This window comes from Lycorma delicatula, chromosome 2 (genome assembly GCF_047948215.1).
Source record: "Lycorma delicatula isolate Av1 chromosome 2, ASM4794821v1, whole genome shotgun sequence".
NCBI lineage: Eukaryota > Metazoa > Arthropoda > Insecta > Hemiptera > Fulgoridae > Lycorma > Lycorma delicatula.
The window spans coordinates 7,714,787-7,730,067 of record NC_134456.1 but is presented as its reverse complement, the minus strand read 5'-3'; the positions used below and the strand labels follow the sequence as shown (position 1 = coordinate 7,730,067).

General features: G+C 25.3%; 1 protein-coding gene across 1 annotated transcript; it reads left to right on the top strand.

The window, feature by feature from the left end:
* Positions 1 to 855: 855 nt before the first annotated feature.
* LOC142320456 (uncharacterized) lies at positions 856 to 15,032 on the top strand. Its single transcript, XM_075358244.1, has 3 exons — positions 856 to 923; positions 1,216 to 1,524; positions 14,732 to 15,032. Exons 1-3 carry the CDS (start codon positions 908 to 910, stop codon positions 14,755 to 14,757), a joined length of 351 nt encoding a protein of 116 aa, XP_075214359.1. The 5' UTR covers positions 856 to 907; the 3' UTR covers positions 14,758 to 15,032.
* The last annotated feature ends 249 nt before the right edge of the window (positions 15,033 to 15,281 follow it).

The following is a 15,281-nucleotide window of genomic DNA, read 5'->3' as shown; positions in this document are numbered from 1 at the left end:
GAAGATGACACCCAGCTATGTACAGAGTTTGTATGTATCTAAACAAAAAAATATTCATTTTTGACTACATGTTCAAATAAAATGAAAATGACAATTTCCCTTTTGTTTTCCTTCTGTCCCCTATTTTGTGTTTTTCTACAGAAATACTTATATCAAGATCAGATTTTATTCTCAATACAATGAAAGGCTTATCATGTTTGCTAATAAAACATACTTTTATAAAGCTATGATTATCAAGATATTGAAGATTAAAAAATTGACATCACCACCATTTTAGAATTAGTAAATATGATTACAAAATAGATGATAATTTTTTATTTATTAATTAGAGAAAGTTGCTTAAACATATCTACCCTGTACAAATGTTTACATATTTTTGTCCAAAGAAGAGATGGGATGGACAAAAAGTGGTAGATCCAGAAATTAATGAATTAGATACAGCAGAAAGATGACCATTATGAAAGAAATAGAAGAAAAATAATACAAATGGTTTGGTTATGACTAAAAAGAGACAGAAAGAGAAAGAATAAACCAAGGTCAGAATGGAAAAGAGACATTTCAAGGTAGAGTCAGAAAAGAGCATAGTGGCCATGATGAAAATAAAGATTGAAAATTAGATAAATATTAAAATGATTCCTCAATCCAATCTTTAGATAAAATTTTTTTTTAGCAAACACAAAATGGATGGCAGAAGAAAAACGAAGGGGAAATTACCATTTTTTTATAGAACTTTTTTTGTTCATTTTGAAATGTAGAGGCAAAAAAATGAATAGCCAGATACACGTTTTTGTTACACATTCCACATTTTAAGTGGGCATTTTCAGTGAAATATTACCTTCAGATAAAAAGCAGCATCAAAAAAACTTCCTTATTATTGTGTCATAATACTCAGCATAACTGTTGTTTTATGGGTGGAGCAAAATGTTAGTTCTTATCTCTAATTTTGATACATTTTAGATACCACATTTATAGTCTTTCATCATATAGTATGTAATCAGATTTAGAAAATGTAATATATTTTGTATTGTAATTTTGCATGACCTGGTACATTTTTTAGGTTATATTTGTTTATTAGATTTTATCATTTATTCTCATCGGTTCATATTTTAATTTATTACTTTTATTTGTTACTTTTTCTTTAGTGTTTTTATTTTATGCACTGCTTGCTCGGTACTGATTTTTCATGTATGTACGTCTTGTGTATGTGTTTTGTAGTGACCCAAGCATCAGTACAGAATAAGGAAAATTTGAATGCGGCTGCTTCCAGATCAAGTACAGAAGCGACTGGCACTAGTCATTCTGAATCGACCTCTAATAAAACATCTGGTACATCTAATATTATCAGTAATGATATCGTTAATAGCAGTGTAACTAATATTAGTGATGGTAAAGTGCCTGATAGCCCTTTACATGAATTTATTTCTGATACTTTTACAGCAAGTAAACAAGATTTATTAGAAGTTGAACAGAATATGAAGAAACTTGGAATAACTGATGATGCTCAATCAAGATCAGCTAAAAATGGTTTGTATGCGGTTAACTTTTTTAATATTTTTATTTATTTATTTATTTTCAGTTATTTATTTACTGAAAAATCATTTTTAAGTATCATTTTAAGTTTTCCTCTGAACATATTAACTATTCTACAGGTCGTAAATATCCATTTATTTTATCTTAACAATTTGCAATACTAAGAAAAATTAGCGAAGTCCAAGTATAGCGCAGGCTACACTTTGTATTTAAATCCTTTTGCAGTATTCTTTTTATTTCAATGAATGAATCGATCAGTCAATATTTACTCCCTCAAAATAATATATTTACAGTGGTAGTACATAAATATATTTAAAGTATACATATCAATCGCTTTACAAACTGAATTATGCAAGTATAATAATTTCAATTAGGGATCACTAGCAGAAGAGAACTTGAATGCTAGTGATGGTGCTATTGAGTGAATATAATTACAATCATTTTATAGTTACCACTCACAGTAAAACAATTGTAAATTAAACATAATATTGATTGTAAATTTAGACAACATAAAAATTTTCACACAACAATAAAATCATGAGTTCAAAATAGATATAGATTGAATAACTGCAGCGCTATCAAGACAAATTTACAAAATTTATTTTGAAATAAATTTTATCCAATATCTATTCAGTTATTTTCCTAAGTTTAAAGTTACTTAACCTCAAAAATGTAAATTCAATTTGTATCTGGTGTACTAGTTTGTGACATGCACAATGAAACTGGTCTCCTACATGTAATCATGTAAACCCTCAAAACATTGAAATACACATCACATCATAAATAATATGTTAAATTTTTGTATAAAATTTCTTTTTTGTTTAGATTAATATAGTTAGTTAAATTCTTTACATAAGTTAGTCTTATTATTAGGACACCCATTTCCTTAAAAATTTACTTGCTAGACTATTGATTACACTTAACCAAGCCTGCTTTAAGAATATATTTTTGTATAGTAAAAAGTTTATTTAGCGAGTATCAAATGCCCCATTCCAAATTTCTATGGAATAATTTAGCAAAGAATGAGCATATGCATAGTACATTTATTTATTTAGCATATGGCACTAAAACATAACACTAATTACAGTCAAAATTACAAACAAAGATTTAACAAACTAATATATGCTACTGATTCTGGAGTCGCCATCAGGAAATCTTCAGGATTCCCTTTATACGCTGTCCTAAGGCAAACTTCTGTGATGTGTCTGACAGTTTGATTTTCACCACACTCACAAAGGGGCTTCTGTGTTTTACCCCATTTATACGTAGTACATTGATTTAATGATACAAAAAGATCTGATTTTATTGTTCAAAACTGATAAAATAAGTGTCTTTTTTGTTACTTAAAAATTTGACACGAGTTTGCTATTTCAGACATGGCATCCAGATATTTTACTGTTGTAGCTTTTATTATTAATTCAGAACTGCAATTACTTATAGTATCATGAACCACCTCACAAGATGTGTAAATTCTGATCTAACTGTTATCTAATATTCATACTGGCCAGTAGCATTTGTAGAAAACTTTATATATTTGGTTTTATCAATGATAAGAAACATTTGATATGAATTTAGCTAGTCTAAATTTTGTGACTGTTATGCACATTTACAAACACAAATATAATTATAAACAAACACATTTACATTGATTCTGTTTAACTGCTTTTAAAAATATAATATTTCAAATAAAGCATATAATATGAAAAAAAAAAAAACAAAAAAAAAACATTCAACCTGGTTATGTATTTATTTACTATTTAACAACATCCTACAAAAAAAAAAAAAAAAAAAAAAACATCAAATTACTTACTTCGCTAATAATAATTTTATAAAAAGACAAAAATTAAAAAACAGTTTATATTTAAAAAACAGGCGTTATATCAATTATTATATTTGTTTTAAATATTGATAATGGATTCTTTTAAATACATAAAATAGTATGGTTTCCAAAGAGGGAACACATTTCTTGGGGAAGATACACGCTTCTTGAACAACTGTAAGTATGTTTTTTTTTAGATATTAATGAAAAAAATCATTTTTTTTTGTAAATTTTCTGGTATCAGAGAGTGAGAGCATTATATTATTTGTCAAAATCAACTTATAAGATTTTATTAGTATTGTAAACCTACTAGCTTTTTAGCCGATAAGAATAACTGATAAAATATAACAAATTGCCAACAAAAGTAGTCATTTTTCATTGTCTATTCCTCAAGCAGTTAAGGGAATGAATTAATAAACTTCAGAATAACAGTTTGATCATAATTCATTTGCTGCTTATGACTACTTAACATCTTCGATGCATTCTACAATTATATGCCTGTTTTAAATTATGGATGTGGTCCAATTCACATGCCACCTAATGATACTACTTTATTTATGAACAAAAACAAAATTACCAATACTGTATAGGTGAGGGACATTATTTTTTGGTTTTTAAAGTTTATATTTATATTATTGTTAAAAAATATTTTTATCATATTCTGAGGACAAAAGATCAGTTTTAGACATTTTAAAATTAGTAACAGTTTATTTTACTACAATGTACAACAATTTGTGTGTCATATATAAAAACAGAACTTCACACTACAAACTACTACAAATATTTGAAACTAATTTTCATAGCGAGTTCAGCACATAATATTGAGCATACTTGGAATTCCAGTTTGATAAATATTCAAACTGGAAAAGATCACACTAATTAAATTTATATGAAGAATAATAATATCAAATAAAAGATATAAAAATTTTGTTTAAAATAAATGCACAGATAAAAAGGTTGAACCTTTCCATGTGAAAATGAAAATATATATTTTTTCATAACCAAAAAGAAAGGGTAAGGAATCATAACTGAATAAAATTTCAATGCAATTCGAGAACTAAATCTACAGTTCGCTAATGGTATATTTCTTTTATTTTATATATATATATATATATATATATATATAATATATAGTAATAAACATTACAGTACAATTTTATTTATTGGTACTGAATATGTCTATGCATTTGTATATATCAATTAAATATGAATAATTTATTTTGAATTTAAAAGCAAAAGTTAAGATTAAGAAAAATTCACACGAACAAAAAGAAATACAGCATATTTACAAGAAATTAAGAGATCATGATATAACGTTTTATATCACTGATAATAAACTAGTCGTGAACTGCACTGAATGTTGTATTTTCTTCAGTAGATGTCTACATTGCACAGAGCAGAAGTGGAGATATCCTCGAGGAAACGTAAACCTAATTTATACTGTTTATTTCTAGAATAAAGTAATATGTTTGTTAGACAGTTAACACAGCTAAAAAGTAACATACTGCACCCACCCTTTATATTTTGAAATACTTTTGATTTCTTTAAATGTCAATGGATATGATCAGATAGGTTCAATCCTGCTTTATAAAGCGTGTACTTCTGGAAGATAAGTGGCTTTTACCTTACAACTTTGTAGGTAAAAATCCTATTAAAATTTTCTATTATCTTATGACTAATTTACTTTTTCCTTGAAATATAGTGGGAATAAAACACTTGTGAACGTATCTAGGAAACAATGTTTTCTAAAGGTTGCTTTCTATGTAACTATAGATTTACACGTAATTAGTTACTCTACTTATGATACACGTTATGTATTAAAAAAAAAAAATAAGGCAGATAAGGTTTTGAACACAGAACGTCTAGGATAAAACAAAGATATTATAAAACTCCAGCAAGAACATGTAAATATACAGATGTATATTTACAGTTCCCCCCCGAGGGAGAAGAACAACCGCCTTGTGACATGTTCGGTTGCTACACCACCTCCTCTGTTCCTAACCATTATTGGCTTTATCAGAGTATATAAATATACAGCAAAAACACTATGTAAATGGATTTATAAATTTTAATAGAATAGTTTTGTTTTGATCAGTGAATTGACCTTATAATATCAGCCAGGCGCTTCAGGATTCTCCTTTAATGCAAAATTTACTTGTCCTCCTTATATCATTGGATCTGTGCATGAACACTGTAATGTTTAAGAGTATGACAGCTGTTCACTCCATGAGATGAGGGAATATTACTCCGGACTCCTTGCTTACATAACCCCCCCTCTCTCTCTCTAACACCACAGAGAAAAAAAAAGACTTTCATATAATTAATAATATTTAATATTAAAAGAAAAACATGGTGCAGCATCAGTCTTCTACATAAGTACTACATATATAAATAAATTATAATAACAATAATATAATCTATAAACTAAACTGCTGTATAACTTACTACAAACAAAAAAATAGAATTACAATCAAATAAATAATATTAAAGAATCACCAAATAATTAACAATGCTTTATTTATAAAACTTAAAAGTAACCGCTTTATTCATATTTATTGATTTAAATGACAACAAAAAATAGAACAAACAAGATTAACATTTTTAATAATGGACTTGTCATTAATTACCTATACTCACCTCAAACTTAAAATCAAAAAGGGCAATAAAGAAATATTCCACAATCAGTTTGTTACTGTATAGATGCAATTGTGTATGTTTGTGTAAGTGATTCTTTCGATAAAAATATCAATAAAAAATAATAATTAATGTACATAACTAAATTAACTATATATATATATATATATATATATATATATATATATAATATTAATAACAATAACGCACTAGTATATCGATAATAATAATAAAATAAGTAAGTCTTTTCCTTTATTTTAATTTATTATTTAAGATCATCTTCGACATCGGGTATATCTTCAACATGTTTAGACTTGTTACTGCGATGTACTCTGGCACCGCTTCCTGAATTATTATCGTCAGCAACAACCTCATAATCTTGTAGCTCAGCCTCCAATTCTTTCTCCCATTCTTCTTCTGGGGATCATAAGGGTGGTCGGGTCAGAAAAATAAATAAATAAATATTTTAAATAAAAAAATAAATAAAGAAAAAAATAACTGTTAATAATAATAAAGAGAAAAAAAACAATAGGTAGCAGACCTGAAAATGGGTTTATAAAAAGGACTGTGGTATTTTAACATGCAATAAGAAAAATACGTGATGAATATTATAAAAAAAAAAACTGATTCTAACTAAAAATAAATTATACTACATAAATGACATTAATATAACAAAAACGAGCAAGATGTAAAATGAGATTTTAATAACTGTACTTCATAATTTCAATTCCATTTAATTAAATTAAATTTTTGAATTTATGTATCCTTGTTAATATGTATTCACATACACTCAATCATTCATATTTATGACACTAAGGTACCAGTAAAAGAAAAAAACCATTTGGGCATAAAACCTAAAAAATTAGGTGTCAAAAACTTATATTTTTGACATACTCAAAAACATTCATTCAAACTCAATTTAATTTCTTCCGCAAACGTGAGATGATGATTATTTTCAGCTACTTAATGATGGATGACTTTTTTTTTAATACATGAAAAATCCAAACATAAATGGAATTTAAATCCAGAAATTTGTGGAAGGAAAGCCTCTCTATCTCTTAGGCTGCTTGTCCACTGGAAGGGACTACAAGCAGCTGTAAGGTCACACGAGTATATACACAGTAGTGCGTTTGATCACGATGCAAACATGCTATGGGACAGAGTCCATTGCAAGTGACTTCGAGCGGCAGGTTGTCACACTAGTTGGTTGTTTGCAATGGACTCTGAATAGTTTGTAACCGTATATTTATCTGTTATTTATGTTTTGAAATATCAAAATCATTATTAGTATTATTATTATACAAAGAGTAATTATCCATTAAGTTGATAGTTTATCTTTGTTGTTTGCATGTTTGTCTCTGTGTAGTAAATTTCAGTCATACTATATTAATATTTGAACAAAATTTACTGTCACAAAATTTGGCACTAATGAATAATATGTAAAATTTCTTGAGTTTTTCTGTAACAGTAGAATAATGTAATAATACTATTACTTGTTTATAATTTTTTTTTATTTCCTTTTTTTGTATTAATTTTAATGTAAGTTGTTAAATAAATGTTTGTTAAAATTTTTATTAACAGTGGTTAAGACATATAGATGTAAAATAAGTGTTTTTGAACATATACATGTAAATGAATTATATATATATATATATAATAAAATGGTATTTATTATTAGTGTTATAATATATATATTAGGTGAACAATAAATAATTGTAAATTATAATAATAATAAACTGAATTGATATCATGCATTTACCAGTATCCTGCAATTTATACACTTGTACAGTTTTAATGATTTTAATTCAGTGTATCAAAGTTATAAATATATTCCCATTTTTTAATTTTAATTTCACTTTTTATTTTGTTTTAAATTGTGTTATTTAAAATTGCTTGAATTCATTATATATATATATTTTTTTTATTATTAGTAGTGGTAAATAGACAGACCTCTTTGCACATTTAATTTCATTGGATTTTAATGTTCATACAGTAAAAATATAATTCTCTATTTGTGAGTAAGCATTATAGCCTGTGAAAATGTTCATTATTGATATCGCATATGAAAAATAGTATTTTCATTGATATTAGTAGTTGAAATAATAAAAGAAATACATTATGTCAAAAAATAAGGTGTCTGGCATATATATTTAAATGGAAATGAAAATAAATAGTTAATTTAACCACCTAAATGCTCCTATTCGCTAAGGTATTTAATGAATATCAGATAACTAATATAAAAAAGAGAAAACTTAACATCCATTTAAAATAATAAAAAAAGTATGAGAAATAAAGTTTAAAGAGAAAGTGTATTATTTCAGGGCTCTCACTTGAAATGAAGCTTTTTCTGTATATTAAGTGCAGTATGTTTCTGCACATTAATCTCTGTTCCATTATTTATTTCAGCAGATAACTTAATGAACTTAGAATTTTCTATTATGAATTAGAAAATTGGCCTAAAAAATACAGCCCTTCTCCATCCCATAAAATTTGCATTCAGTCAAGATAATAATTGTCTTTTGTATATTTCTACCTTAATAGTAAATATGTAATATTTTAAAGTAAAATTACTTAATTCTGAGAGAGAAATAAAATGTATTATTAATTTTCAAATTGGTGAATATTTAATCTTTTTTTTTAAATAGACATCTACTTTTTGTAGTTTTATATTTTAATAAACATTAATAATTAAATAAATAAACAACTTTTGTCATGAAATTGTTTTATTTAGTCTATAATTTTAAAGGTACTTAATAAATTTCAAGATATTACTTTAAAGATTAATTGTTAATAATGAGAGTTATGTAATAAAAATACAAATAATAGTAATACATTTTTTTTCTTTTTAATTTGTTATTAATATTATTTTATAACAAGGTTTTTATACAAAAATATTTTGATATTATATTTAAATATTGTATTGTAATAATTTTATGTATTATATTTTTCTTATGCTTTTTAAAATACTTACTCTGAAATATGATAATTTATGAAAAAACAAATTTAGGCAAAAAGTGATTTTATTTTTCTATTGAATAAAAATATAAATAAAATGCAATTTTAGTGCTAATATTAGTGTAAGGTATGAAAATTATGATAATATGTTATGCTGTTTTAGTTTTATAAAAAAATTAAATTTGAATCTCAAAAACGACTGCACGATTTAAATTATTTTTATAAAAACTATAATTTCAGGATTTCTGTCAGAATATAAAAAATTACATTATGCAGATTTAAATATGGTATGCATTCATAGATTCTATCGGAGTAACTTAATACTGAAACAAGTATCTCACTACAACCGCTTGGGATGGCATCGCTTTATTAGTTGAATGCTTGGTAACATATTAAAAAAAATTCACAAAAATTAATTTTATAAGATAATGATTGCTCTAAAATTAAAGCTAGATTCAGGAAACATGTGAAATTTTAATGAAGGTTAAAGGTCTGTTCAGCTTAGATTAGTTACAGAACAATGATAAAACTAAAAAATCAAATATCTATATTCTGACTGCAAGGTTGAATACCGTAATAAGCGGATGGAATGTTTACGAAAGGATACATAAGCCATAAAGAGAAGAAGGCTATTAGTAGGCCGCATTCAAGTAATGCATTAATTGTACAGTTGTTTATTAAATTATACATTTCCTTGAAAGAATCCTTCATCTATATATAGATATGATTTAAGCCTAATAACTGATAGTACGTATACAGTATACAGAAGAATATAAAATATGGCATCTGAATAAAATATTTAGTTGAATTTGAAGTCATCCACCAAAGTGACAATTATATCTTTTCTTTCCTATTTAAACTTAAAAGCTTTAGCAAAAAACAACATAGAATTTGCAATGGTTCTATTTAGATCTATTATAGATTAATTTCATTTGTGAATTGCCAAATTTAATTTTTAAATTTTATATACTGAAAAAGTCACCAGATCAGAAAAATTTATATGGTAGTTTATTCCAAAAAGAAAGTATAGATTTTTGGTAAATGAAAAGGTAAAGAACAGTAGAAAGTTTTATTGTAATTCATATTGCAAATCAAAGTCAAGTTTATATTTATATCCCCAGTAAGAGGATTTTTTCTTAAAATAATTTTAATAAACTGAGAATTATTTCATAAATTTTTTTTATATTTGTTCCTCTTCAGTTCTGAGCCTAGGATTTTTTAAATTATAAGTATGGCCGTGAATGACCGTAATACAGTACATGCTAAGTAAATCTGAAAAGACTTACAAGGGAAAATAAATTATTTATGGCTATAATAAAGGATACTTTAAAACCCAGTTATTATAATAAATATTGGCAATAAATATTTACTGGCCTTTTTTTTTTATTTTATTGAATGTAATAAAATAATTAATTAGTGTCATTTATATTTTGTAATATAATTAATAATTTATATAATATGTAATATTTAAAATAAAATATTTACATTTATATGTGTGTGCTTATAAAATGAATTTAATGATAAAAATAATTTTTTATAAAAATATTTTCTGGTGTTTTATTACATAAAATTACAATTTAAAATTATATGTATGTGAAATTTTTATATTATATATGTATAGGTGTGTATTCTCAGAAAATCTGTGTAATGCAGTCATCCTGATTTTATAGTCAAATCTCATTTTTTTTAAGTACAATTACCCAAAATAATGAACTTTAATTAATTGCAGGCCTCTTATATGAGCCCTTTAGGTGGTGATAATTATGCTTATATCACCAAATAAGCCTACAGTGAAAAATATAAGAAGTGCAAGAAGAATAAGCCTACAGTGTACCCCATCACTTGTACTATACAAAGCTTGTTGATTATCCAAGTTTCTTCTAGATTCAAAAAATTTATGATAGATTTTATCATATTATGTCCTGCCTGGTGACTGGTTTCTTACACCACTGCTATCGTCATTCATTCCCTGTTTGTTGTTTGATTTTTTTTATTTTTATTTTTTCTTTGAGTAGATAACTAAAATAACAAAAACTAAAAAACCGATTTAAAAAAAAACCTGAAGAATAAAATCTTAAAAATCACATAGAACTGAAAAAATAAAAATAAATTAAACCAAAATAAAAATATAAAAAACTTAAAACATCATTCTCTTCTTCCTCCTTTTACTGACCTTTCTGAACAGTTGTCAAGATTCCACTTCCTCTAACCACATTTCCTAACCGGTTTTCTTTTCTTTTGTGTACTTCCTGCATAAGTTCCCTTTCTTCTTTAATCCTGTTCATTATTTCCTCATTCCTTACTTTATCTGTTCTTCTTCCTTTCTCCATATCCACATCTCAAATAGCCTTAATCCAGTTTCTCTCTCGGAAGCAAAACATGCTTCGCTTCCATACATAGCATTTGGCTAAACTCTTGCTGAACTCTTAAGTTCATACTTTTACTACGTAGTAATTTCCTCTGGATTACTGGAGGCTTCCTTTGCCATCGCTATCCTTTTATCTGAGTTGTACTCTTCAGTCTTCTATCACCATATCTGTAATTTTTTACTTTTTCTATTCATCAATTTGCCCTTACTGCCTCTTAGAGTAAACTGTAGATTTACTCTTAATTATTTTTAAATTATTCTATTGAAGTAAATTCACTGTCCTGGGACATATTTTTTACCTGTATATTAATCGGTCTTGCTAACTGTTGATATGTGGTTTTATTTAGCTCAGTCACTTCATAGTCGCACTGCTTACACATAATGAAAGAAAATGTTAAAAAATACTTGATAAAAAGTATAAACTGATCTTCAAGTGTTGTGCACATCTTCAAATCACTAAACTTTGACTTTTTTTAGAAATAAAATAAAATCTCACCGTTTTGTTGATCACTTTATTAATCATAGGATGACAATATTACCAGGCTTTGCTGTTAATATATATCAATATTTATAATAAAATATATATCAATATCCATTGTTATATACCGTTCTAAAAACAATTGTATAAATGTTCAAATAATTTTTTTTTAAATTCACAGATAATATATATCTATGTGTGTATAATATAATTTTATTAGAAGATAAACTTAATAGTGTTTACTGTTTGCATTTCATATCCCATATTCTACTTACCTGTATGCCCTGTACCTCCCTTTGTTATTTCCTTGTACTCTTTATATAATTATAATATGCATAATATATTATGTTTAAAATTAATATTTATGCTAATTGCCTAATAAATAAATTGATTATGTTGATGAAGACGAATAATGTTATAAATTATAAAATAATACTTCATGTTGTGTCAATTGTTAATAAAAAAAAATGCAACTTACAATAATAAGTATAATCGTCTTAGAATATTAATAAATACTGTTATAAGATATAATATTATTATTATTATTATATATACATTGTGTGTATTATATAAAGTGTATGAACTGTAATAATTCATTTTAATAAAAAAGCACTAATAAATATATAAATTAATCACTAATTAATTATTGGTTCTGGGAAAATGTTGAAAAAATATACTATTACAATTATATGATATTAAAATTCAAGGATTTTTTTCGTTATTCAATGGATAATGTATTAAAAAACATTTCTACATGATTTAGAGCTTTGAAAACTAGGGATAAATATTAACTGGTTATAAAATGTATACCTTTGTGTTGGAAGTGTGATTAATGCTTATTTAAAAAAAGAATGAGATTTTTTCAAAGTTTATGAATATCCAGTCTGACGAGTACAATTTTGATGATGAGTTTTGTCCAGCATACTAAATGTTAACGCTGAAAAAAATCTTTTTTTCCTATTTTGTTTTTAAAAAAAATTATTTTGATTAAATTTCAACTTTTTGAAGTCTTAAAAAGAGCCCTTTTTAAGATTATATTACCCCATTGCTATGTCCCATGACCTGGAGGAATTTCTTTGTTGCACAATTAATTAAATTTTTATAAAAATAAATTTTTTATAATTTGATGTGAAAATACTAAAATAAAATATAAAAATCTAATTTAAATTCTCTTCTAAGGGAAAACAATTATCTTTAATTTTTGAAAATTTTAACATCAACTATTGCAATATTAAATAATTAAAATGAATAAAAAAATAAGTATGTAAAAGTTAACAGGAATTACTCGTGAAATGATGTATTTTTTTATTACATTAATTTATTAATTTTAAAAGACCATGCATAGATAAAACAACAGGCTAAATAAACTCAATTTTTCCCCAAGATAATTGCTTTTGAAAAAATTATATATACTGAAACTTAACATGAAAATAAATAGCGAGTGACATGACTTATCGAATCACATGATCCAGTTGAATATGACTCATAAAAGTGACATATTCAATATTAACATTGATGATGCTTTTGTTTACAGAACATCTTGCTATTTTTTCTTATTTATTTTATGAGTTACTTATCTTCATGAATAAAATTAAAGTTTAAATGCACTTCTTCATGATATTAATAATTTATATTAAAAACTAGTTTTATCATAAATAGCTTCTTCTATACTAAATAGTTTAGTATGGAATCTCTACATTTCAAATTAAAATGAATAAATTACTTATTTTCTAACTGCAAATACCTAAATTTTGATAGCATTCACAAAGTTATTAATATAAATAAATAAAATAAAAATTAAAAAAAAAAAAACATATATATATATATTTAGTTAGTTACTAAAGTAACTTAACTACCTTAATGCTAGTCATAGATAATTAACGTCACTTGATACAAATTTATTTACCTTCATGTACTAAGATATACATTTCAAAGTTTGAGGAGTGGCAGTCCTTAAAAAATAAATGCTCCCAGTACCCATACCTGTTAAAAAAAATTACAAAAGCTAATTCATACAAAGACAAACTAGAACAAAAAAAAATTCTAAAAACTGAAACTAATCAGCCCTGCATATTTTGACAAATTTACATTTAAATATATTATAAGATTAATTTTATCATTTTTTACTCGTTTTACAAATGCAGATGGAAAAAACAAATACATCGACTTAATAATGAACTAATAGGGTTTATTAAATAAGAAATCATAAATAATGCCAAAAGAAGGTTCTCACAACTGGCAAAGAAACTGTAAATTGTTTTACCTTCCCGGTGTAGCATTCCATCTCAGCTTTTCATTCAGAAGATCCTGGTTATGCTTGGAATTTTTGATAAGCTACAAAATATTATTCTGGATTGTTTATTTTACAAGAAACATACAACAACAATTGTTCACTTAAACAAATCTTGTATTTGGAATGGATGGAGATTGAATTGTGTTATATGACTTAAAAAACTTACAATTTCTTTGCCATTACTACAAAAAAGAGTAGCCTATTAACCCAGAAATATAAAATAATATTGTCATTGTGAAGTTTTACTTTCGAAAAAAAAACCAATAAATGTCTTTTTAATGACTTACTCCAATTAAAAGTTTTGGGTCATGTTTACCATAAGATTAAGTAAGATTTCCACAACTTATTCCCAAACACAAGCACTTAGCTTACGTAATGAGATATTCCCATGTATAAAATTAAAACTAATACTATTTACCCGATCAAGAAAACATAATAAATATCATAATAGTAGATGCTAGATTGTCATAAATAAGTTGTATTTACTTTCTTATTTATTTACATTATCTTTTTCCTTGCAGCCTCATCTACCCATTATAATCACTTTATTCTGTATTTATAAATTGTTTCTACTTTCAGTTTCTTTTTGTCTAAAATTTTTTTCAAAATATTTATTACATTGTTAACACTAGTTACGCTGTTGTTTTATTTCAGGTTCAAATACAGCTCAGATAGATTGAAATTTCCTTTTAATGGACATTACGTGAAAAGAGATGATTTTTGATAGACATGTGTTTTCATCGATTAGTCTACTTATACTGTTTTGTACTGAAGTACGTTACTAATAACGCTAAATAAACCTCCAGTTTTTACAATTTCCCTATAATTAGTTACAGGAAAATCTTATAACAAATTTCTAAAAACCAAATAGATTAAACTTTATTTTAATTTAAAATGAAATTTTATATTATTTAAGAATGAATTATAATAATATTTAGTAAGGAATTAAGTTATTAATTTATTTATTTTTTGTAAAATTAGTATAGCGCTCCTCAATTTTGCACAGATTCAAATATATTGCAAGTAAATTAAATATCCATATTTTTTTTATATGGAATGTTTTAACTTTTGTCATATTAAAAAATGTTGTTTTGTAGAATCGCATAGAAAAACATAAAAAAAGACAAATCAAAATCGATTTGAAAAAAAATGTTAAAAATATCTTTGTATACAAGAGGAAGATATAGAAATAGTAAATAAAGAA